This window comes from Eriocheir sinensis, chromosome 55 (genome assembly GCF_024679095.1).
Source record: "Eriocheir sinensis breed Jianghai 21 chromosome 55, ASM2467909v1, whole genome shotgun sequence".
Taxonomy (NCBI): Eukaryota; Metazoa; Arthropoda; class Malacostraca; order Decapoda; family Varunidae; genus Eriocheir; species Eriocheir sinensis.
The window spans coordinates 3404310-3429427 of record NC_066563.1 but is presented as its reverse complement, the minus strand read 5'-3'; the positions used below and the strand labels follow the sequence as shown (position 1 = coordinate 3429427).

General features: G+C 44.3%; 2 protein-coding genes across 4 annotated transcripts; one reads left to right on the top strand and one right to left on the bottom strand.

The window, feature by feature from the left end:
* The first annotated feature begins 9542 nt into the window (after positions 1 to 9542).
* Positions 9543 to 18391, top strand: LOC126983899 (chondroitin sulfate N-acetylgalactosaminyltransferase 1-like). The gene is made up of 8 exons (XM_050837087.1): positions 9543 to 9622; positions 10589 to 10706; positions 11653 to 11729; positions 11919 to 12414; positions 12564 to 12693; positions 13023 to 13149; positions 13313 to 13397; positions 14630 to 18391. The coding sequence occupies exons 2-8, from the start codon at positions 10695 to 10697 to the stop codon at positions 14963 to 14965; spliced, it is 1263 nt and encodes a 420-aa protein (XP_050693044.1). The 5' UTR covers positions 9543 to 9622; positions 10589 to 10694; the 3' UTR covers positions 14966 to 18391.
* LOC126983900 (guanidinobutyrase-like) lies at positions 17498 to 25118 on the bottom strand. Of its 3 annotated transcripts, none has more exons than XM_050837091.1 (8): positions 25044 to 25118; positions 21220 to 21464; positions 20585 to 20771; positions 20314 to 20434; positions 19996 to 20196; positions 19486 to 19630; positions 19029 to 19123; positions 17498 to 18507 (listed from the first exon to the last, which is right to left on the bottom strand). In XM_050837091.1, the coding sequence occupies exons 2-8, from the start codon at positions 21461 to 21463 to the stop codon at positions 18406 to 18408; spliced, it is 1095 nt and encodes a 364-aa protein (XP_050693048.1). In that variant the 5' UTR covers position 21464; positions 25044 to 25118; the 3' UTR covers positions 17498 to 18405. The 3 variants fall into 3 exon arrangements, with proteins under 3 accessions (XP_050693048.1, XP_050693046.1, XP_050693047.1); XM_050837089.1 differs by having other exon boundaries at positions 21220 to 21474; positions 25044 to 25098; XM_050837090.1 differs by lacking the exon at positions 19029 to 19123 and having other exon boundaries at positions 21220 to 21474; positions 25044 to 25117.

Below are 25118 nucleotides of genomic sequence, written 5' to 3'. Positions count from 1 at the left end.
TCTGTGCGAGGGGGATTCTGCAGGCAGGGGGAGTGAATGGGGCATATGTGAGGTGTGGGAGGAGGGTCTAGAAGAGATGAACGCCGGCAGGGTCTGATTGGAACGTGGTCCATCTGGGAACGGCGCTCTCCTGGCGATTAAGTTTCATTGTCTTTGCTAATATAACGGCATCGGCACCGAGGAACCGCCGCCCCCTCTACATGGAAGGGACTAGCCCTGTGTTCAGTGCTGGAAGCTGGGGAAGCGATCGTCATTCAGGGAAAGGCTTGCTGTTTTAGCGCCAACTGATACTAAATAGCAGTTTCAGAAATTAGTTTTTCGTCTCCTTCGATTTGGATCACATTCCACAGTGTGATTGGAAAGCAAAAGATATCACACTATTCCACTTTCAAAAACAATTAAAAAAACAAAAAGGTGTTGTTTGGTTAACGGGCACTAGTCATCTGAGGTGATCAATATCCCTCGCCTGTCCCACGGCTGTGGCTCCCATGGCCGACCGTCTGGCGGCATGAGTCAAGTCTCCTTCGTGGAAGCTTCTTTCATTTTCCCTTTAACAAAAGTCCAGAAGACTTGTTTGTCCTCCCCGAGTTACAGTCTGGGCTTAACAGTTTTCTGGACAGACAATGGACTTCATTTGTTCTAATTAATGTCCGTCTCTTTCCCCCTCAGTGTGCAGGGCTGCTGGAGACAGCCTGGCAGGAGATGGGAGGTGTGTCGCTCCGGGTGACAGGGAGACGTTCTGCCGAGAGGCGTATTTACCTTGATTCATGACGTCAGAAATTTAATTAATGAGGCTGAGTAAGCAACGTCCCGGTATACGGGTCGCGGCTTGGCTTCCTTCACGTGCAGGGGCGTCGCGTTGCGTGTGCCAGGCACGGGTCGCTTCGAGAACTTAGACAGTGTGTGAGGAATGTTATTTGGTTCTCTAGACGTTCGGCTTCTTTAACCGTAACTTTAATGTAACCAGTTTTTTACACACATACACTCACATTCACACACACACACACACACACACCACACACACACACACACACACACACACACTTAATGGAACACACGCAGAGAAGGATATATGATGAACATTACTTCAAGGAACCAAGAGAACTGGTTCATTGCACCTCACATGAGCTGCCACTTTCTATGTGCACTGCACTTGAAAAATTATTAATACTCATGCTCCTCCTGCCTATAACTTGACCTCTTTCAAGAGGAGAGTATCAAGACACCTCTCCACCCGAAATAGATCTCTCTTTTGTCCACTCTACTTTTCTCTTTAATAGGAGCAGCGACTATTGGGCTTTTTTTTCAACACTTTCTCTTTTGTAGCTCTTGAGTTGCTTCCTTTACTGTAAAAAAAATCATCCCGATAGCCTAACCAGTAATAGGTATAACCCCCATTACTGATCTCTCCATTGCCAGGTTTTTTCGAATCATGAGCTCCACTATGTCCACTCCCAACTTCCTGAGTTTAACTAACAGATGGAGTAGTCGATGATCCTCTGAGACGCTCAGATTGTTCCTGGCACCCACACGGAGAGCCCCCAGAATGTTAATCCCTTTATGGACTTGTGCCTCCTCTGCACCACCGTGGCGGTCCCCACCTGTATTTAGGCAAACTACAATATTAATGCACAACAGGAGTCGGACACTTTATTAACGAACTTAGATATGTGCAAGCTAAACCAATAATAGCAGAAATAATGATAAACTATCTAATGATTCTCTCTCTCTCTCTCTCTCTCTCTCTCTCTCTCTCTCTCTCTCTCTCTCTCTCTCTCTCTCTCTCTCTCTCTCTCTCTCTCTCTCTCTCTCTCTCTCTCTCTCTCTCTCTCTCTCTCTCTCTCTCTCTCTCTCTCTCTCTCTCTCTCTCTCTCTCTCTCTCTCTCTCTCTCTCTCTCTTCATGGACAAATAAATATTACCCCTGAATATTACCCTGACACCCAATGATTTCAAATATTGTGTTTTGTATCGGAAATGTTTTTGTTCTGTAAATAAAAGGGATTAGGGTTGTGTTATTTATTTTAAGGTAAATATATATCAAACGTATTTGTGAGCACGTTGCAGCGTTGGAAGCGACGTTTGTGAGTTGGGTATTGTTGCCGACTAATTGTTCGCTGGTGACCGCATGATTTCACCCGAGGCCGTTATTGTTAGAGGTGAATATATTATGTGCATATGTATTTCCATGTGTGTGTGTGTGTGTGTGTGTGTGTGTGTGTGTGTGTGTGTGTGTGTGTGTGTGTGTGTGTGTGTGTGCAACAAATTATTCTTGTTTTTAACTTTCATAGTTGGACTGGATCATGTTGTTAGTAAATATATTTATCAGTCTATTTAGCTACCTTTCTCTCTCTGTCTATGCATTTCGATATATGTCTATATCTATATCTATTATTTATTCAGTCTATTTATCAATCTGTGTGTGTGTGTGTGTGTGTGTGTGTGTGTGTGTGTGTGTGTGAGAGAGAGAGAGAGAGAGAGAGAGAGAGAGAGAGAGAGAGAGAGAGAGAGAGAGAGAGAGAGAGAGAGAGAATGTCATTAATGTGAATATTAATCACTGCGCTGTCACACATTCTCCTTCCTTCCCTAATGAAGCATCAGAAAGTGACGTCACCAACTGAATATAAGTGGATCATCAATTATATTGTAATTTTATGCATAATTCCTTAACTTTGCATTTTTCGTGCAGCGAGGAAAATTCTTCCTGGTAAAATGACGAATTTGCTGTTGTCAGGGCCGTGGCCAGGCAGTGGACGGGTGGATAAAACAGAGCCGTGGGTTCCTTGCCTTATGAAATTATATACCTGGACGCTTCGGTTGCTATCTCGTTACGCATCGTTTGCTTACCTGATGCTGTTCTCAACCTGTGCACCTGTTATTGTCTTTCTCTATGACAGCCTTTACTCGGACTCCCGAACTATTGTAGCGTTACCTGCTGTTTTCTTATATCAACTAGGATGGCAAAAGGACATACAGATGCAGACAGACGAAAAAAACACACAGAGAATATGGACGTTGAAATTCATCTCTTTAAAATAGGAAATACGAAAACATAACTAGGCACCTGACAACAGTGCTACCTTGAGTTGATGACTTGATCGCTTCAGCTTCGGCTTGAGCTTCTCTACTTTATTGCATTTTCTACCTTCCTTTTTTTTTTACGAAAGGTACCGCTCCGCCCGTATTTCCTGTTTTTTTTTTATGTCTGCATCTGTATGTCTATTTTGTCATCCTATTTGTTTATCTGTCAGTATAAGTATTTTTGTTCCTTTCTATCTGTCCGTCTGTGCCTTTGTACCTGTCTGTCTGTTTGTCTGTCCCGGTATACCTGTCTGTCTGTTTGTCTCTCTGTCTGTCTGTCTGTCTGTTTGAGTATTGTGTGTTTGAACCCCTCCATGTCATAAGCAGACAAATGCGATGAGTGGTGTGCAGGGAATCCCCTCGTCATTTTTGTGTGTATTTTTAGGCTGTGCAAAGGTCTGATTTTCCCCAAGACTAACTTCATTGATGCTTATTTCATGGATTAGCCGTGCTCGCTGTAAACGTTAAGCTCATCTCTTTGCATACGTTTTTAATGTTCGTGTCACAGTGCCTCTGTTGTCATTGATCCAGGTTGACATGAAGCGCATATGTGGCGTGCAGGAAGCTAACCGTTTGTCAATATGCTGAAAAAAAATGATTGTGCAAACTGACGAACCGTTTCTGTTTAGCTTTAATGGCGAAATGCAGTGATTGCAGATCCGTTCATATTTCGCAAATATGTTTTTAAGCGAGAAAATGAACAGAAAATATTTACCACTTTGCAGAGTTCTGGTGTTGAGATATTTATATATTTTTCAGCTTTTAATACAGGCAATTAAAAAAGTGACCTTCACGGTACTGTAAATCCGATAAGCTACCTGTAAAAAAAAAAAAAAAGACATTTACTAAATATGGTTATATGGGGCGAGATGCATTGATTTCCAACAGGTCACAGTCGTCGGCGTAGCGGTGATGAGTCCGCCGCGCAAGTGGCGTCAAGCTCCCCATATGACCCTTTAACCTTTCAGTCTTGGTTGGCAAATGTCTCGATGATAGTATTCATGGGTTGATTTGGTGAGTGACCGGATAATTAACTTGTAAGTTGTTAGAGGTGTGACGAAAGTGAATAATTAAGAAATGCATTATATGGTGTGTTTACCCTTATAAATCGCCCTGGGTCAGGTGAGGAAGGTGTGCAGGTGGCAATGCTGTCTTGTTAGTGGGGGAGACGCACGGTATCTCTTCATTACGTCGACGATCATTAATTACCAGCGTCGTGTTAAGCACCTCCCTCAACCCGTCACCTTCACATTATACCAATAGAGCCAGCTACACATTCACCTCAATTAGAGCCTTAAGTGTGTCCCCCAGTTAAATTTATATGTTTACCAGTGTGAGTCTAATTCGTTCATTTATTGACTAATTTACTCATAATGCTCCGATGTATTAATGTTTAAGGAAAGCTGTGCCAGTTGTGAGGCCTTTCAGCGTACAGGTGTGAGGCACAGGTGTTAACCAGTGACGACGCAGCTTTGACTTAATTGCGTTTCCTTCTCCCTTCCATTCACTCGCATTGGTTAGCAGACCAAGATCAACCTATGCCGTCAGACAGACCCAAGTGTTGCGAGCTGACTAACTAATGAGTTCTTTGAGTCTTGTTAGGAGAAACAACAGCAACATTTGACTAGCTATGTCTCCGTGATCTGAAGAAACGTTTAAAGCCAGAGCTAATAATAAGTACGTTTCTGAGTCTTTCCGCTGAGAGACGAGAACGACAAAGTCAACTTGAACGAGAAATATGCAGAGGAGCGAGATCAATAAGCAAACAGATGTGGCATCAATGCTTATAACAAGGTGAGAAAGGAAGCTCATCCGTGAAACATGAATCCATCTATCGATCGAGTGAGAGCAAAGGTACGAGCAATCATTTGAGGCGACAGAAAGGGTGAGGGAGCCTTTGCGAGTGGCGGTGCAGTGGCCCGGCTGTGAAAAGGCAACGAAAGAAGACGAAGACAAACATGAGAACGCCAGAAGATTGCGGTCCATATCTTCGCTGGACCTTGAGGCTCCTCGGCGTGGGCGTGGGCGTAGCTTGTGGCGTGGGCGTCCTGCTGCTGCTGCTGGTTACCTTGGCAGGTATAGTCGTCAAGGAAAGTAAATATCATCCCAGAGCTTGAAATAACATGAAAGTTATAAAAAAATACACGTCCTTTACATTTGGCAGCATTCATTTTCTTTAGTTTTGCTCATTTTTTACATTTACCCTTTATAAGCCAGCCGATAATTTTGCGGGTATCTATACGGGCTGAGACGCGTATTAATAAGAGAATGGTTTTAGCCCAATGGAATTCAGTCCCCACGAGTTTATTCAATGTTTCCCGCCCGCTCTGTCTGCTTGTCTCGAATATTGAGTCCAGAGCCAATATCGGATCCAAATTCCTCCTCTCTTATCGGTTTAGTTTTGCTTTTTTTCCCCACTTTCCGATAGCCAGAGCACCTCCATCACTTAGCCGTTGCATGATCTTATGTGTGATTCGTATATCTATTTCGCTAGTACGATGTAATATCCTTTAATACTCTGTACGTAATAAACATGAGGCAGGACAATATAGGATTCAAAATACTTCCTCTTCTCATATAAATTTAGTGTCTGTTTATGACCAATGTTTTCCGCTAACAAGAGTACCTGATAAATTGCTCTTTGCATCAGCTCACATGTACTTCGAGGAATTCTTTATTCCTATGATGATATGTCCCGAAATACTCTGTGCCTTATAAGACCTATGAAACAAATGGAAAATGTCATCAGAAAAATGAGAGCTCCGTCCCAACGTTAACGAGCATTGCTACACCAAGTCAGGCGGCGAGACTCGCGTCTCTGGAACCAGAAACCAGCAATCCTCAGGCTTCTGGTCTTTGCGAAGTTCAGAAGGAATGAACTGTTCATTTTCTGGTACCAGGGCCAGGGGGCCATCACACAACTCGTAGCCAACAGTGCCAGTAACTGCATTGAAGTCACCCAAGATAATGAGTGTGTCACGTGGAGGGCACAAGTTGCCTATAAAGTAGAGCTTGGCATAAAATATATCTTTTTTTTTCCTTAAGTCCGCTCATCTCGGTAAGGGCGTACACTGCAATAAGAGATATCAAGCCCAATCCGTCTTTTAACCTCACCAGCATCATTCGCTCATCAACCGGAGTAGCCCCAACGACAGAGGGCTGCAGTCGACGGCTAGAAATGGCTATAGCTACTCCTCTTAGACGAGAACCAAAGCTCTGACCTTACCAGTAAGAAGTATAACCCTCAGAATGTATCTCTCCATTGCCAGGTGTCCTCGTCCCAGAGAGCCCCACTGTGTCCACTCTCAACCACATGAGTTTGTCGTCAATGATCCTCTGAGTGGCTCAGGATGTTCCAGGCACTCACACGCAGAGCCCGTCGAAGGTTAACCCCGGGCCTGGCTCGACAAATTTGTGTCTCGCCTACACTTCCGTGGGGATCCCCTGGAAAAAGGGGTGGGTGTGATTAGTGGGGCAGGGGTGCTTTCCTATCCCCTAACCCCCCTTCAGATCGGTCAAAGTACTGGATGCCATAAATATATCTTAAAAATTTCCTTCTCCTGCAACCCCACCCACCACAGAGCCCTACAAGGAAAGGCTGATCGTTGGCCCAATAAGCCCAAGAGCCCCAGGGATTGCCGGAGAGTGTACGCTGCGACCACCTGGGTGGCTGCTTGGCTCATGGTCAAGCAGACTAGCCGATTTTCCTCGACGAGCCAAAAGAGGCAGCCTGTCTTGGCCGGATTAAAGGACCAAAGAGGTGTGTTTCTAGTCACAGTACGCGGCTACAACATTACTGAACCTCCAGCAATCCCGTCTCCCAACCTTACAGGGTCGCCGCACAAGGCAAACATGTGGCAGGACTAAGGTTAAGGGCGTGCTAACCCGTCCTCGATTGGAGAGAAGGATTAGTCAGGAAGAGGGAAAGAGGTTACTAATCCAGACAGGCCTGGCCCTACCACAGAAAGCAAAAGTAAATACGATTTGAAAAATTATCAGAATACAGAAGTAATGCATTGCAGGTTCATTCTTTTCTATCTTTTTGCCTCTTTTTCACACTGACAACAAGGAAATCACTTTTCATTTGTTTGTGTAATTTTGTACACACACAACACACACACACACACACACACACACACACACACACACACACACACACACACACACACACACACACACACACACACACACACACACACACACACACACACACACACACACACACACACACACACACACACACACACACACACACACACACACACACACACACACACACACACACACACACACACACACACACACACACACACACACACACACACACATATCTCGACTCAACAACTTGGGTAAAAGTGCCCCCCTCGCTGCTTCATTATTTGTTCCGGAGTGTTGCTCTTATTACGGGCCGAAAGAACAAAGTCAACATTTTCCTTCTCTTCGACGATATCGGTGGAGGAGAAGAGTTTAGGTTCAGCCGGGCGTAGAGAAACCAGAGGATATTACCGTGAGGGGACAGCGAGGAAAAGTCTGCTGTTTTATTTCTTTTTCTTGTCATCGGTGAGGGGAAGCGAAGGAAAGACTGCCCTCTCTTTTCCCTCTTTCTTTTGGATGCGGGATACCGAAAAAAAAGTGTCCCTTTTTTTCTCTCATTCTTGTCAGCATTTTTCTCACTCTGCTTTTTCCTTCCCTTGCTTTTCTCTCGTTCCTCTACTCCTTGCCCTTCCTTCCCCTGTATTTCTTTTGTTTAATTTCATCCTTCATTCCATCTTATCTTCCTCGTTTCTTTGATCTCTTTCCTTCCTCCCCATTTACCTTTTCCTTTCTTTACTCTTTGCCTCGTTCTCCTCCTTCCCCTTCGTACCCTTTGATCTTTACCTTCTCTTCCTCCTCTTATCTAGCGTCTCCCTCCTCCTATATCTCCTCTTTACTGTATACTCTTTCACTTCCTCGTCCTTGTAACTCTCTTTCATTACTCTTTTTCTCTTCCTCCTCCTTTCCCTCTCTTTCCATTATTATTTTCACCTTCATACTCCTGTTCACCACTTCCTAACTTGCACTCTTTTTCTCTCCTCCTTTTTTCCTCTCTATTCTTTACCTCTCGTGTCTTCTTTCTCCTTTTCCGTTCCCTTCTTTATTCCTTTCCTCTCTCTTTTCATTTTCCTCTCGGTCCCTCTTCCTCCTCCTCCTAGTCCTTCTCCTCCTCCCCCTCTTTCCTCTCCTCCTTTCCAATATTTACGAACTCTCAAAATTTCTTCATTATGTAAAGATTGCTGCTTTGATAAGTTTTATACGCTATTGGTTTAATATTAACCCTGAAAGAAAATGATGTCGAGGAGGAGATCGAGGACTGTATGCAAACAACACACACACACACACACACACACACACACACACACACACACACACACACACACACACACACACACACACACACACACACACACACACACACACACATCCGGGATCAATACAGAGCCCTCTCGACCCCCTATTCAGGCACCATAATTATCTCAACTGTCTCGCTTATTTATTCATGACTAACTACATCCTTAGCCAGGGCAGAGCGAGTCTCGTCCTCCTAGGCCAGAAAAAAACGGCCTGGCATCCTTTTCCCTTTTTCTGTAACAAGAGCGAACCGAACTGGGACTAATTTAAAAGTGTCTCCATCGTTTTTTTTTTGTCAGTGTGTGTGTGTGTGTGTGTGTGTGTGTGTGTGTGACGATACTAAAAACAGAAAGCCTCCCTCCTCTTCCTCCTCCTCCTCCTCCTCCTCCTCCTCCTCCTCCTCCTCCTCCTCCTCCTTCCCCATGTATCGGTTACGTCCGCTTGGCTGCAAAAATTCTGTTGTTGTGATGAGCATGGTGAAGTTAACTTTCTTTTTTCCTCCTCCTCCTCCTCCTCCTCCTCTTTCTCCTCCTCCTCTTCGTTAGGGTGTGCAGGTGCAGGAAAAGAGAGTGAAGATATTTTTTTCATCCTTTTCCCTTTTTTTTTTTTCCTCCAAAGGGTGTACCGGGGGTGGGGAGGAAGGGGAAGTATGCTTTATCTTCCTCCTCCTCTTCCTCCTTCCCTTCTCCTCCTCCTCCTCCTCCTCCTCTTCCTCCTCCTCCTCCTCCTCCTCCTCTCCTCCTCCGGTAGGTGAACGGGAGGAGGAAGGAGGGAGTTCCGCCTCCTTAGGGTCCGCTTCCTTGAAGAAAAGTGAAGGGAAGAAGGAAGGCGAAGGCATCCTCTTCCTCTTCCCTTCTCCTCCTCTATTCTCTGGCGAAGGCAGGAAAGAGGGGTGATTGTTCTGATTCCTTCCTCCTCCTCCCTCCTCCTCTTCCTCCTCCTCAGGGTGTTACGGCGTCCCTCCCTCCTTCCTTCTCTTCTCCTCCTCCTCCTCCTCCTCTTTCTCCTCCTCCTCCTCCTCCTCCTCCTCCTCACGGTGAACCAGCGGAGGAGAGGAGGGAGGAGATTTCCAGTGAGTTCGTATACAGCTTCCAGCGCTGCCTTAGTTCCTGAAGATGCCGAAGAAAATGTGTTCAACGACGTTCCTTTCTCGCTGTGGGTAGCCATTGGCCCTCTCTGTGTTTATGTGATCCTCCACACTAACTTCGTGTCTGACTGTTTCTTTTGCGCTTTCCCCGCTCTCTCTCTCTCTCTCTCTCTCTCTCTCTCTCTCTCTCTCTCTCTCTCTCTCTCTCTCTCTCTCTCTCTCTCTCTCTCTCTCTCTCTCTCTCTCTCTCTCTCTCTCTCTCTCTCTCTCTCTCTCTCTCTCTCTCTCTCTCTCTCTCTCTCTCTCTCTCTCTCTCTCTCTCTCTCTCTCTCTCTCTCTCTCTCTCTCTCTCTCTCTCTCTCTCTCTCTCTCTCTCTCTCTCTCTCTCTCTCTCTCTCTCTCTCTCTCTCTCTCTCTCTCTCTCTCTCTCTCTCTCTCTCTCTCTCTCTCTCTCTCTCTCTCTCTCTCTCTCTCTCTCTCTCTCTCTCTCTCTCTCTCTCTCTCTCTCTCTCTCTCTCTCTCTCTCTCTCTCTCTCTCTCTCTCTCTCTCTCTCTCTCTCTCTCTCTCTCTCTCTCTCTCTCTCTCTCTCTCTCTCTCTCTCTCTCTCTCTCTCTCTCTCTCTCTCTCTCTCTCTCTCTCTCTCTCTCTCTCTGCACGTAGTAATTCGCCCATTGTGCATTAATGTATTCTTACTTACTGTGTCTCAGGCTGCCTGTCACGCTTTGCCTTCCTTTGTTTTACACACACACACACACACACACACACACACACACACACACACACACACACACACACCAGAGCTGTAGCCACCTTCAAGGAGACACATTCAGGTGCTCCTTCACACTAATTAAAGATAAACAAAACTAAGGGAACAAAACATCCAGGTAATTTCCAAAAAACGCTAAAATATCTCGAATAAGGTAGTGACCGTTTCTTTTAAGGAAGTGTAAAATATTCATCGCAAAATATTCCTGCCTTTTTTCAGTATTTGGGGAGTGACGATATTTTTTTCATTTTGTTTCATATTTTTCAGGAGGAACGACTTGTATTCTTCCTCCTTCGATGGCACCCACGTCTACGAGAACCGAGGCTCCTTGGGTGGCGCCGTAGCCAGGAAGCCATTTGCCTCGGAGCAGAGGATGTTTGATCAAGTGAGTGAATGTCAAGCGCTGCACTGAGTCTTTTTCTCGCTCTCGGGGCTCGTCAGCTTCGTCAGTGCTCTATGTAAGTCCGATTTTCTTCAGCTTTAAACATCCCAGCTAAAACCATGTCAGCTTGAAACGTTCCAGCCTAAACGTATTCCAGCTTTGAAACATTTCAAGTTAGAAACATTTCAGCTCAGAAACATTTCAGCTCAGAAACATTTCAGCTTAGAAACATCCATATTAGAAATATGCTAGCTTAGAAAATGTACGGCATAGCAGTAACCTTCCTGCTCATATATATATATATATATATATATATATATATATATATATATATATATATATATATATATATATATATATATATATATACATACATATATAACGAACACTGATATATTTTCAGCAGAGGTAGAAACCATATAGTAGAGTTGTACAAAGTCAATATACTGTGTTGGAGAAAAGGTATCCCTGATTTTCGCTAAAGCACCTCAGAATATGTTCCTGCCACTGAAAGGCATTTATAAGTCTGATTAGTCTCCTGCCTACCTCACACGCGCCTCATTCTTCAAAGCCCTGAGCCAAAGGTATGGTGGCCTGAAAACACCTTCACGCAATACTTGTCATCGTGAATACATTTCCTTCCTGATTTCCTCTTTCATCCCACACCATTCGCTTTTGAATTGAACTCCGGATTGTGGTGCTTCATGTTTTTCGAAGGATAATTGTGTGGGGGAGAGAAGATCCGCGTGTGTCCTTGAGAGAAAAATAGATAGATAGAGAGATAGAGAGGAAATATATATAGTGTGTGTGCGTAGTGGCAGCAGAGAGATTTACGACACCAAGGGATGGGGCACAACACAACAAATAGGTCACATAAACAACCCACGACGTAAATCCCTCCCCGCCGGGCGTAACCAAATTGCTGGAGCCTTGATGAACACATTCGCAGGTGCGGCAGGAAGTTATTGGCTACCTGGAGGGACGCGGGCGACGGGCACTTTCTCGGAAGGACTGCAATGATATTCGGTGAGAGAGAGAGAGAGAGAGAGAGAGAGAGAGAGAGAGAGAGAGAGAGAGAGAGAGAGAGAGAGAGAGAGCAACCGTGAGTGCGTGTGTGCCTGTGTCTGTGTCTGTGTGTTTATGTGTGTGAAATAACTGCTGATGGCATATGTATCTTTACGCTAATGGTGGTGGTGGTTGTGGCGGGCCTGACAGGTACCGGATGGTGGCAGCGGCAGGGATGGAGCTGGAGTTAATATGCAGCAGCGCCTCTCCGTCTGGGGCTGAGAGGGTCGTCGTGCAGGTTCCTTTCCGTGGCAGCCGCGTCGTCTTCCACTCACACATTGACGAGGCTCAGGCAATCGGCATCATCGTACCACTCCAGGGTCGCGCTGAAGCCCTTGAGAGGTTCCTGGATAACCTCCTTCAAGTGACGCGTAGGGATAGCCTCCAGGTTATCCTCACCGTCATTTACTTTGATGACCACAACACAAAAGCAATCGAAGCAACCCTTGAGGCCGCCCGTCGCAGTGACTACTTGCAAACGCAGCTCATCCTCCTCAGTGGTGAGTTCTCGAGGTCCAGAGCGCTGAAGATCGGCGTCGAGGAAGCTAAAGGCAGCGCTGAGGTCGTCTTCCTGTGTGACGTAGATGTCTTAATCACGCGGGACTTCTTGATTCGGTGCCTCGCTTCACCTGTCCAGGGTCGTCAGGTGAGTTCATCATCATAATCATCAGCAACGCCTATCACTGTGCATTTTTCAATTTCTGTTATTTAAGCTTTTCTCTTTCTTTTCGTTTCTCTATAGTAGTGTTTTCCGTCATATTCAGCCTTTTGTTTACATTATTTTTTGTTTCTTAGGTGTTCTTCCCGGTGTTCTTCTCGCAACACAATCCGAACCTAACGTACCCGGTGAGGGGGAAAAAAGTGCCGTCTGTCCCCAGCCTAAAGCCCGCCGACCACCATGGCTACTGGAGACTCTGGAGCTTTGGTGTGTGTGTGTGTGTGTGTGTGTGTGTGTGTGTGTGTGTGTGTGTGTGTGTGTGTGTGTGTGTGTGTGTGTGTGTGTGTGTGTGTGTGTGTGTGTGTGTGTGTGTGTACGTGGGTGCGTGTTTTCCGTTGATGCATTTGGTTGCCTGCATGTCCGTGTTTAGTTAGATTTACATCACAGTCTTTATAACTATGTACAAATCTTGCCGTTTTCATAAAATTTTCACTGTCATCAGTCACCACTTTGCAACTTTCAATCTTCCTGAAACTCCCTGCATGCAGCTCCTGGAGTCTAGTTCTCTCTCAAGACCTTCGCTTCGCTTCCTGCAGGAATGGTGTGTTTGTACAAGTCGGACTTCCTCAAAATCGATGGTTTCGACACACGGACACTCGGCTGGGGTGGCGAGGACCTGCGTTTCGCTAGGCGGGTTCTCGCGTTGAACTACAGCATCACAAGGTATGGGTGACCTATCGCTTCTCGGTTTATAGCTAAATGAAAATATATTATCGCACATGAGTACAAACCATGGGGGTAACGTCAAAAATAGTAGAGAAGGTTGACTACAACGTAAGCACCCAACTTTACCTGACATTCCCTGACGCTGTCCTTTCCTCGGCAGATCCCTGGATCACGGCCTCTTTCACCTCTATCACAACAAAGACTGCAGCCAGGCGGGGAGAGGCCAGCGAGCATCGTGTCAGCTGGTAAGTGCACATTATTTCGTATATGTTAGCTGCAATGAGTATTAAAAATGTCTTTATCGATTTTCCGGAAGGTTAACAGGTTCGTGTCGCCTTTCGGATGGAGACAGGTAAATGCATAACCTTTTGAAGAGTAAAGAGAAGCTGCTGACATGAATGAAGTGGAGAGATGAAAGGCAAACGCCGCGTCTGCTTTTCCTCTTTTCCTCCCGTCACGCGGGCAGGCAGTGATAGTGGCAGGGGGGTGACAGGTTGACTGAGCTTCGAGGTTTAGTGGGGTGATGGAGGTTGGAGGTCGGGAGAGGAAGGAGGGAGGGTTTAAGCCCCTGGGTTTATTTTGTGGCCCCGTGATCTGTTACTCCATTATCGGAAGCGGATCAGAATCGCTCATAATCCGTCGTAATTGCTATTACAATTTTTTTTTATACCAATACTTTTTGCTGGAAGCCGTTATTGCAGGTCCATGAACTGAGGAGCGTAACGAAGACAGTTTTTTTTCATTTTTACTATTCTTTGCCTTTGGAATTGTTGATGAGGATGGAAGACGTTGCTTGTCGCTCACGTTCAGGCAGCTCCAACGGTGAAATGTCTCAGTCTTAGTGTTGTCACTGCAAACTGCACCGAGGATTTGTGACGCGAATAGAAAGGTTGACCTGCTTCAACTCCGACGGTCAGGGTGATACTCCAGCACACACAAAAAGAAAAAAAGAAGAAATAACCGGTCACGTCCAGTTGATGAGAGCACAAAAAGAAAAGAGAAAAATATCACACATCGTATAACAGCAATATTACATCGAAACCATATCAAGTTGATGATTTTGCGATAAAACCTTCAGTCCAGACGTTTTATAGTAGCTTTCCGTGAAATGCACCATCAATAGCCATGCACTGAACGAGATTAACGAATAAATCCAGAGAATGGAAGTCACATAACGAGGGAATCTGTCATGTTGGAGTTCGACGTTGACGATGGTAAAATAAAAATACACCATCAAGGACAGTAATTTAGTTCCCGGTGAAAGGTTATATCAGCTGACTATCTTGAAAAGCTGCTCTTTGTAGGTTTGAATTTCCCACGTGAAGCCTCGAAAAGTGCACCGTGTCCTCAACCAGGGAATGAGAGAATAATAATTATGTCTCGAGATTGCGCTCCCGTTACCCCTTAAGTGTGTGTGTGTGTGTGTGTGTGTGTGTGTGTGTGTGTGTGTACTCAAGAAAGCCTTTCCCCATGTCAGGTGCAAGCACTTAGCGAGGCATCCGGGCAGACCTTTGGACTCTGGTATTTCAAGCACAAGCACAATGCGTCCATCTGGGGCGTGCTTAGAGACGAGGAAATGCAGACGGAGGCCGTAAAAGCCGCGCAGGGAAAGGAAAAAGAGGAGAAAGAGCCGACAGAAGAGTCAGAAGAAAACGAGGAAAGGGCTTCAGTTGGAATACTGGAAGACACGTTCGCTCTCCAGGTGACTCTTCTGGTAATGATCGTCGTCAATATCGTGTTGTGTGCCAATGCGGTGCTCACCCGTGCCTGTTGGTGCAGCTGTGCAAGGCAGCCACAACCTTACATTAGTTGATTGTGGGGCTTATCGCGCGTCCTCCACCTCAGCACCTTATCGCAATGAAATTCGTGAGAACAGACTTATGTTAGATAATATCTGTCTTGTTATATTCTCCACTCTGTTTCCACACAATGCTTCACTGACGTTATCATTTGTGTTTTTAATAGAAAGTTTACTCTGCAATAGGTTTGTTATTGATTTCATGACTTTATTTATTAAGTTTATTGTGTTGATGAAGTTATCTGATTCATTTGGTAACATAGAGATTACTTAAAAATTCTAGTACTCACCAATTCCACTTCCTTCATTGCTTAAGTTTCATCCTGCAGGCCATGCATTGAAGCAGTAAATGGCCATTTACAGGTAATATTAAGAAACAATAAATCATCTTCAGATATTTGAAAATGGTTTTGAAGGTTTCAGTGGAAGTTTTATTGTAGAAATTGTAACGTTTTAACTACGAAAATACTGCCCAAAAACATGTAACACATTTATATTTGTTCGTTAATTGCAAGTAGTGGGTCAATTCAGAGATGTCATTGGCTTACTTGGGATTATTAATAATGCACATAATTTTCCATAAATATAAAACAAGAACCCTGTGTTAGCCGTGAAGAGCCTCTTGGCAAGGTGTCGCTTGCCTATTCATCACGGCAGGACAGCAGGAAATGGTAGAGCGTTAGGAAGACAAAGGAGGAGCAGCTGAGGTCTGACTCCTACACTCACGCCACATGGCCCAGACGGTGAGAATAACGGGGAACATCTATCACACCGGTGACAGAGATACGATTTATTTCATTGGTAGCCGCGTTGCGATCTGTTACATTAGTGGACGCGGAGGACGGCTACTCTATTGGTGACAGCAGAGATAATCCGCTATATTGGTGGTAAAGAATAAGATTTGTTACATAAATGGTATTTTAGGTTCAGTTAATTTGAATTTAGCGTTCAGAATCTAGTGGTGTCTGTTATGTTGTTGGCAATACCAAGGCACTGGAACACTGGTGAAAGCGATGGGATAGCAGAAAAACGCTAAAATTTGCTATACAATATAAATAAAAAGAGTGTTGGTAAAAGCGAGTTTGTTTGAGAGAGTTGATGTGTGAAGGGGTCCCGCCCGTACACCAACCCACCACTCGGGTCCTGGTGGTCCTGGTGATGGTGGGGTTGCTGGTATTGTGGCGGTTGGGGACAGCACGATAGTGGAAATAAACTTAACTTTTTGTATCACAATTTTTTGTTACGAAAGTTTCAGTAGTAGTGGTGGTAGTAGTAGTGGTAGTAGTAGTGGTAGTAGTAGTAGTAGTAGTAGTAGTAGTAGTAGTAGTAGTAGTAGTAGTAGTAGTAGTAGTAGTGTTAAAAATAATAATAATCATGACGCTATTAATGACGATGATGATGATAATAATAATAATAATAATAATAATAATAATAATAATAATAATAATAATAATAATAATAATAATAATAATAATAATAATAATAATAATAATAATAATAATAATAATAATAATAATAATAATAATAATAATAATAATAATAATAATAATAATAATAATAATAATAATAATAATAATAATAATAATAATAATAATAATAATAATAATAATAATAATAATAATAATAATAATAATAACAATAATAATAATAATAATAATAATAATAATAATAGCGGGAATGGCAGCGTGCGCCACAGCTGTGGTTCGATTCCCGGCTGGGGTATAATCACCCTGTCTTCCTTTGATCAGTAATAATAATGATAATGAAAATGATAATAATAATAATAATAATAATAATAATAATAATAATAATAATAATAATAATAATAATAATAATAATAATAATAATAATGAGAACAATAATAAAGAGAATAATACCTTTCCTTATCAATGCAGCTGGTAACGCTCTCCACGGTCTCCACGGAGGTCTTGGGTTGCGTTGTGCCGGTGACTTCCCAATTAACTCACGACGCTGAAGTAATGGGCAGCGACGCGCCGCTATCAGGGACGGGAGGTTCTCGTGCTCCTCGATTTCTCTGGAGACCTCCGCTAATACATTAATAGATGCGTCGCTTAAATCTTCTTAGTAAGGGGGTCGTTAGGTGTTGTTGTTGTTGTTGTTGTTGTTGTTGTTGTTGTCGTCATTATGATGAAGATAATTATGATGATGATAAAGGTAAAGGTCGAGGGCAAAAGCTACAGCAGCGCGAGGCTGCGGGGCTAATTTGATGAAGATTATTATTATTATTATTATTATTATTATTATTATTATTATTATTATTATTATTATTATTATTATTATTATTATTATTATTATTATTATTATTATTATTATTATTATTATTATTATTATTATTATTATTATTATCATTACTGTTATTATCATTATTTTATTATTATTATCATTATTATCATTATTTTATTATTATTATTATTATTATTATTATATTATTGTAATCATTAGTATCGTCATTGCTGTTGTAGTTGTTGGTGGTGTCGCACGTGCAGCTCAGGGTTCTATTCCTGTAATCAGTGATATTGTACGTAACTTGGTTAATGCTTTATTATAAAGTTCATGGCGAAAGTTATACCGTCTTCTGTTGTCATATTTCTTGCCAAAAATGTCTGTGAAACTTTCGATGCGATCGTAACTTTGTAATTATGAATTTCTTGGCTGCCGCACATTATAGTTTTTATATATGAATCCCGTTATGAACGTATTTTTCATGTGATTTTGAATTATTACAAATTTAAAAGATAAAAATGAAAGAATCTAAACACCTCAAAGGTGAGGCAAACTTAAAAAAAAAACTCCAGAGTGTTCTTGTCCTGCTGAAAGGCTGCGTCGTCTCAGAAGACGCACAATGTTAACTACATGCACTGAAAACTTGCCTCAATGTTTCAAGTCTTCTCGTGTGAAGAAGCTCATTCACGGCCCGTACTTAGCAGTGTTGCACGTGTTCTTGCTTGGAGAAGATACAACATGGAGAAGATAACTTTTTCTGGTCAACCTCCGATGAACGGCAAAAGAACATCAAACTATAAGATAAACGGTTTTGAAGCCTCACAGTATTGCTAACTCCTTGCCCCCTAGCTCTTAAGACTTTCCTTTGTCCAAACCACGCGCTGAGCCTCATCACCAACGGTTGGAGCCAACCATACCAATCATACGCCTACGTATTGGCCGACCTGAGGCACCAGTGACAAGTGAGGCTGAAGGTCCTCGTCAAAAGAAGAGTACTGTGACTTGCTGTAAGTTTAGAGCACCAAGAAAAGGTTAACAAAGGTACAGTGGCGTTGAATCTGGTGACGAGTAGATAATCTTGCATTCGAGTCTGTGGCAGTAGCAGCAAGCACATCAAAGTTTACCACGTGCTGAAAGAGGCGTCATTTAAAGAACTGAGGACATATCTAAGGAAGACTTGGTAGACTTGGAGGAAGGTGCCTTGTGTGTAATTAATCTTGTCGTTGGGTTCCTGGCAGCACACACAGCATCTCGAAGAGGAGATGGGCACCCATAACTGCCGTTATTCCCGCTACGTCGTAAGGTGGCGACACCTGCGAGAGAAACGAGTTAAAGTTATCAAGTATAGTAGAGTCGAAGGGGGGCTCAGTTGGAGGGATAAGCACTGAATCGACCGAAGAAGAATTTTTCAAAGAAAGTTTGAGCGAAGAGTTCAGCTTTATAGATAGAGGTGAAACCTGTAGTGCCATTATGGTTAAGTGTGGGTGGAAAAGATGAATAAGTAAAATTTCACGAGATTTTTTGTCTAGATATCAGAAGTTTTTCTAAGAGTACGAGTTAGCAAGATTTTGAGATTTTCTAAAGATGAAAGGGAAATTAATTTTATTTTTTATTTTTACTTGCTTGGATAAGTCGTAAAGTCGATTTGGGCCGCTTTCAGACATCTATGATCTGACTCTACACTTGGGAGCACGAGAACAAGCATAAATGGACTTGGACAGATTTGCATGATCAGTTAGGAAAGTACATGCAATATGATAGATCAGTTTTAAGATAATTTTAATCTACTGAAATATGTGAATTGAATGAAACATTTTTGGCTACTTGTCCTCACCTCTACTAAGTCACAGCCCACGAGGTTAAGGCCGCGACAACCCCGGACGATCTCAAGAGCCTGAATGCTGGTGAGTCCCCCCACCTCGGGCGTCCCTGATGGTCAAGGATACTAGTGTAGCTGGTGGTGGTGGTGGTGGCGAATTTAATCATAACGCTTTGGCTTCAGGCGTCCTATAGATTATACTTAAGCAGGTTTGATTTTGATATCATGATAGTCTCTCTCTCTCTCTCTCTCTCTCTCTCTCTCTCTCTCTCTCTCTCTCTCTCTCTCTCTCTCTCTCTCTCTCTCTCTCTCTCTCTCTCTCTCTCTCTCTCTCTCTCTCTCTCTCTCTCACACACACACGCACACGCACGCGCACACACAGACACAGACAGACAGACAGACAAACAGACAGACACACACACACACACACACACACACACACACACACACACACACACACACACACACCTACCTGTGCCGGGACAGAAGCTAGGGTCGATGGCGTCAATATCAAAGGAGAGGTAGACGGGTCCTTCGCCGATCTGCTGCCTCACCTCCGCCATCAAGGGCTCCAAGGACTTGTACCAACACTCTTGCGCCCCCACCACCCGGAAACCCTGACGTACACAAGCATTGGCTGTTACCGACACTCAGCCCGTCCTTGCCTTGCACAGCTTGGCTTAGTCACAAAGGAAAAGTCTCACCAATTCAGGAAGCTGATGCAGCTAACCGTTCAACATGTGGTTTGAATCCTAACTATTAATGTGAAAATAACGAGGTTATGGTCATGCAGGATATATTAAAGGGATCAGTCTCTAGTGGCTTACCGGTATAAGTTTGTTATTTTTTTTCTATATTAAGGGATGAATTTCCTTCATTCTTGGGGAACAGGAGCCCCAGAAAAGTAATATAGGTTGCGAAACACCCGAACTTATTATTAGGAATGATCACCTTGGAAAGCTTTACAGTTTAATTCACTCACCATACTCCTGCCGATGTTGCAGTCGTCGGAGGAATACCCGGTGCCTCTCAGGCCGATCTGGACTACACGAGATGCGTCGAGTATCTGCTCGTCATAGGCCCGCTTGAAGGGCGTCCCATGGCATATCTTGCTACCCAGGACGCTGTCCTGAAGGTCTGGGTGAGCATCCACGTGTATGAGCCCCACGGGGCCGTACTTGTCCTGCAGGCACATTACAGGTTACAAGGGAAAGATTTCACGACTATCAGTTATGCTGTATATAGCAGTGTGTGCGAGGAATTGTCCTGCCAGCAGAGGCAAGGAGACAAAGCCACGCACCTTCATGGCCTGCAGGATGGGGTAGCTGATGGTGTGGTCGCCGCCCATGGTGAGGGGGACGCAGCCGTTACTAATGATGGCACTGTACTGCTCACGGATGTTGCTACACGCTTCTTCCAGGCTGGAGGAGACGTTTTCAATATTACTACGTACTATTGTTACTACTACTACTACTACTACTACTACTACGTCTACTACTACTACAGATACTAATTTGAAGGTTACTATTGAATCAGGAATGATAGCCTCAGTGCACGAAGGTTTCTCTTACTTGTAGAGGTTGAGCCACACGTCTCCGATGTCAGCGACGTTGTGAGTGAGGAATGGGTTCACACCGGTGCCCTGGTTCACGGGCCTCAGTGGGGACTCGCACCTCAACCCGCGGGGACCATACCGCGCACCGGCCCTATTACTGCAGCCTGTGTCCAGCGGCACTCCCACGAAGCAGGCGTCCAGGCCTAGGGATACATCGGTCTGTCACATGCGTAGGTGAAATACTGATATTTAGGTGTAGTAAAAGTGATTTGGTTTAGATAAGAAGAGAACTATATATATATATATATATATATATATATATATATATATATATATATATATATATATATATATATATTTATTTATTTATTTATTTATTTATTTATTCATTGCTCAAGACTTACGACAAAGTTAAAGGTCAGTTGTGACTTGAAATGGAGCAACACGTTGCTTGATTACTTGTATTTAAAATGGGACAACAGGCTGGCGGACTAAATGAGTCTCAAAATAGGCCGATACGTTGATTGACAGATTGATTTGGTTTTAATATGGAGCAGCAGCTAGTTAATAACTTGACTGGGTCTAAAAATGGAACAGCTGGGGAAACGGTTCCCCTCTCTCCCCCTCCCACCATGTGTCGTAGGTAAGTACCTGTCGTGTTTGTCTGTATTGGCAGCCGCATGAAGGATGAAATGCCCCCCGCCCGCGGCATCTGGTTGGCTGCCAGGGGTTGGTTCAGCTTCTTGGCTGTGGGGGACGTGGTGTGCAGGTGTCGTGTGTCCTGCATCGTGCGTAGGAACAGGCTGGTGTGTTGGCGTATGACGTGCAGCCCCCGCCATGAAGCTCCTAGGCCACGACCCAGGCAGCGGCCACTCGTCCCCACGATGCCAAACATGCTGCTGAGGGCTACAGAGTCTGTCAAGTTATTAACACTCCTATACGGTGTAAAGAATTCAGTTTGACATGTTGCCTTTATAGTCAAATGATGTGATGCGCAGTCGTGCTCATGAAAATTGTGTAGTAGAGATGGAAAAGTTTGCTTTTCCCGCGCGTGGTGTCCACCAATGAACGTCATGCACCGTCCAACATGGCGGTAGTTTGTTTTGAATAGTGATGATGGGTGGGCGTGCTCCGTGTCGCGGCTTGCTGAAGGGTAAGTGTTGGTCATTACATCTTTATAGTGTTGCTGCATAGGAAGGAGAGTCTCTAGGACGTCTCTAGGAGGAGGTGGAGGGGTATTGGCGTAGTGGAGGACGCCAGGGCAGGGCACACCACACAACAGACATGCAAAGAAGAGGAGCAGCATTGTGTGCATGAATATTGTGATGCTCAGTTGTCTGTGAAAGTTGTGACATTCAGTACACAGGTGTATTGCAAGCTGAGGGTCTGCCAAGAGATGGACCCCCCCAAAAAATGGTCCAAAGGATTATTGAGGGGGAGGTTAGAAGTTTTTGAGGAGACGTGCGAGATGGTGACTGTTTATTTCTGGACAAATTATTATTTTTCTCCAAAAATCACCAATGATTGACTTTTCAGTGCCTTTTGTGCGCCGCCCGCCGCCCGCCGCCGCAGCCGCAGCCGCAAAATATCTCACAGAGGTTCAATTTGCTTACTGTTTCTATATTTCACTTACCGCCCTCAAAGATCAAATGTCAACATACTAGAAAAAAACCAGGCAAATTTATGTTTTTCCTGCTGTGTGTTCCCCCAGTGTGCATGCGTATTGAACAGTAGAGCGACTTAATACAGCGAGGAGGTATTTCTCGTAACACCGGCTGGAACGCTGATGCCAAATCCCGTCCTGCTCGCTGCGTAGGCTATATTCCCGCCGCCCCACGCCTGCCCCACGCTCCGTGCCGAATAACCTATCTTTACGTAACCTACCTAACGGGTGTGCTTCCCGCCGCCCCACGCCTGCCCCACACTGCGTGCCGAATAACCTATCTTTACGTAACCTACCTAACGGGTGTGCTTCCCGCCGCCCCACGCCTGCCCCACACTGCGTGCCGAATAACCTATCTTTACGTAACCTACCTAACGGGTGTGCTTCCCGCCGCCCCACGCCTGCCCACACTGCGTGCCGAATAACCTATCTTTACGTAACCAACCTAACCTAACGGTGTGCTTCCGCCGCCCCACGCCTGCCCACACTGCGTGCCGAATAACCGATCTTTACGTAACCAACCTAACGGGTGTGCTTCCCGCCGCCCCACGCCTGCACCCCAGTGCGTGCCGAATAACCGATCTACGTAACCTACCTATCGGGTGTGCTTCCCGCCGCCCCACGCCTGCCCCACACTGCGTGCCGAATAACCTATCTTTACGTAACCTACCTAACGGGTGTGCTTCCCGCCGCCCCACGCCTGCCCCACACTGCGTGCCGAATAACCCATCTACGTAACCAACCTAACGGGTGTGCTTCCCGCCCACACTGCGTGCCGAATAACCTATCTTTACGTAACCAACCTAACGGGTGTGCTTCCCGCCGCCCCACGCCTGCCCACACTGCGTGCCGAATAACCTATCTTTACGTAACCAACCTAACGGGTGTGCTTCCCGCCGCCCCACGCCTGCCCCACACTGCGTGCCGAATAACCTATCTTTATGTAACCTACCTAACGGGTGTGCTTCGCCCCCCACGCCTGCCCCACACTGCGTGCCGAATAACCCATCTACGTATCCAACCTAACGGTGTGCTTCCCGCCGCCCCACGCCTGCCCCACACTGCGTGCCGAATAACCTATCTTTATGTAACCTACCTAACGGGTGTGCTTCCCGCCGCCCCACGCCTGCCCCACACTGCGTGCCGAATAACCTATCTTTACGTAACCTACCCAACGGGTGTGCTTCCCGCCGCCCCACGCCTGCCCCACACTGCGTGCCGAATAACCTATCTTTATGTAACCTACCTAACGGGTGTGCTTCCCGCCGCCCCACGCCTGCCCCACACTGCGTGCCGAATAACCTATCTTTACGTAACCTACCTAACGGGTGTGCTTCGCCCCCCTCGACCCCCCTTCCGTTTGCGACGGAAAAGCAATACGACAGTGTGTTGTATGGACACAAAATATACTTTATATATGGGACATCGCCCCCCTCGTCCCCCTTCTATTTTCCGGGAGTCACTTGATACTGCACCGCATTCAGGGTCTAAAAAAGAATCCATGTTGTAAGTATTAACTTCGCCATAGGAGGCTATCGTTTCTTGAATATTATCCATATTTTTTTCTTAAATGTTTTAGCGTGGGAGACGATCTGTGTGTGTGTGTGTGTGTGTGTGTGAGACCAGTGCGATACAATATATAAGAAGAATAAATGAGTATAACTGCATTAGTATATACAGAAGCTATTGATAGCCTAGTTCTGATAAAAAAATTCTCTCTCTCTCTCTCTCTCTCTCTCTCTCTCTCTCTCTCTCTCTCTCTCTCTCTCTCTCTCTCTCACACACACACACACACACACACACACACACACACACAGTCTTCAACCCTATTAGCCTTATCTCCGTATTTTTAAAAATGCCACAATTTATATATCTATATATATATATATATATATATATATATATATATATATATATATATATATATATATATATATATATATATATATATATATATATATAGATATAGAGAGATAGATAGAGAGAGAGAGAGAGAGAGAGATAGAGATAGAGAGAGAGAGAGAGAGTTGTGGAATTTGTAAAAATACGGAGATAATTCTAATAGGGGTGAGGGCTAATAGGGGGATAAGGCTAATAGGGGTGAGGGTTAATAGGGGGATAAGGCTAATAGGGGTGAGGGCTAATAAAGTTGAAGAAAATTATTGCAGAGAATATATATATATATATATATATATATATATATATATATATATATATATATATATATATATATATATATATATATATATATATACATATATATATATATATATATATACCGTATATATATATATATATTTTTTTTTTCTTTTTCTCTGCAATAATTTTAACGTGGGAGAAGATGTGTGTGTGTGTGTGTGTGTGTGTGTGTGTGTGTGTGTGTGTGTGTCGAAGCAGCATAAATGATTGATATATAAATTGTTTTTACTCATTTGGGTGTGGGATACGTGCCTAAATGAATAGCTAAATTCTCTAATGCACATAACTCCATTGACAAGCTCAAGCATATTCCTCAGAAGACCATTTTCTGTCACAGCACATCTAGTGTCGAGAGGAGTAATAATTCCTTTTGCGGTCCTGTTGTTACTATACGTCTCCTGTTCTTGTATTTCTCTACCCTGCCTCCACTTCCTGTGCTCTTGTAATTTTCTATATCTAAATCATCCGTAAATAACATTCTACCTATCTACAAATGTCTATTCATCCATCCATATTTCCATCTCACTCATTTCTCCAGTCATCCATCTAGCTATATTAATCAGTCCATAAGTCTGTCTAAAATGTAAGTCTCGTGCAGGAGCTCACGACGTACCTGTCAAGTAGAGGGCAGGGAGCAGAATGAGGTGCAACATGTGGAAGCTTATCTCGCACGCAATACACTACCGCC

What these genes read in the sequence shown, in the direction of transcription:
- LOC126983899 (XM_050837087.1), top strand. An exon ending in CACCTGTCCAGGGTCGTCAG is followed by an intron (nt 12,415 to 12,563) that starts GTGAGTTCATCA and finishes TTTGTTTCTTAG; the next exon opens with GTGTTCTTCCCGGTGTTCTT. An exon ending in CTGGAGACTCTGGAGCTTTG is followed by an intron (nt 12,694 to 13,022) that starts GTGTGTGTGTGT and finishes CGCTTCCTGCAG; the next exon opens with GAATGGTGTGTTTGTACAAG.
- LOC126983900 (XM_050837089.1), bottom strand. Translation starts at nt 25,083, where the DNA reads ATGTTGCACCTCATTCTGCTCCCTGCCCTCTACTTGACAG. An exon ending in CCCTGCCCTCTACTTGACAG is followed by an intron (nt 21,475 to 25,043) that starts GTACGTCGTGAG and finishes CAGACTCTGTAG; the next exon opens with CCCTCAGCAGCATGTTTGGC. An exon ending in AATACAGACAAACACGACAG is followed by an intron (nt 20,772 to 21,219) that starts GTACTTACCTAC and finishes ATGTATCCCTAG; the next exon opens with GCCTGGACGCCTGCTTCGTG.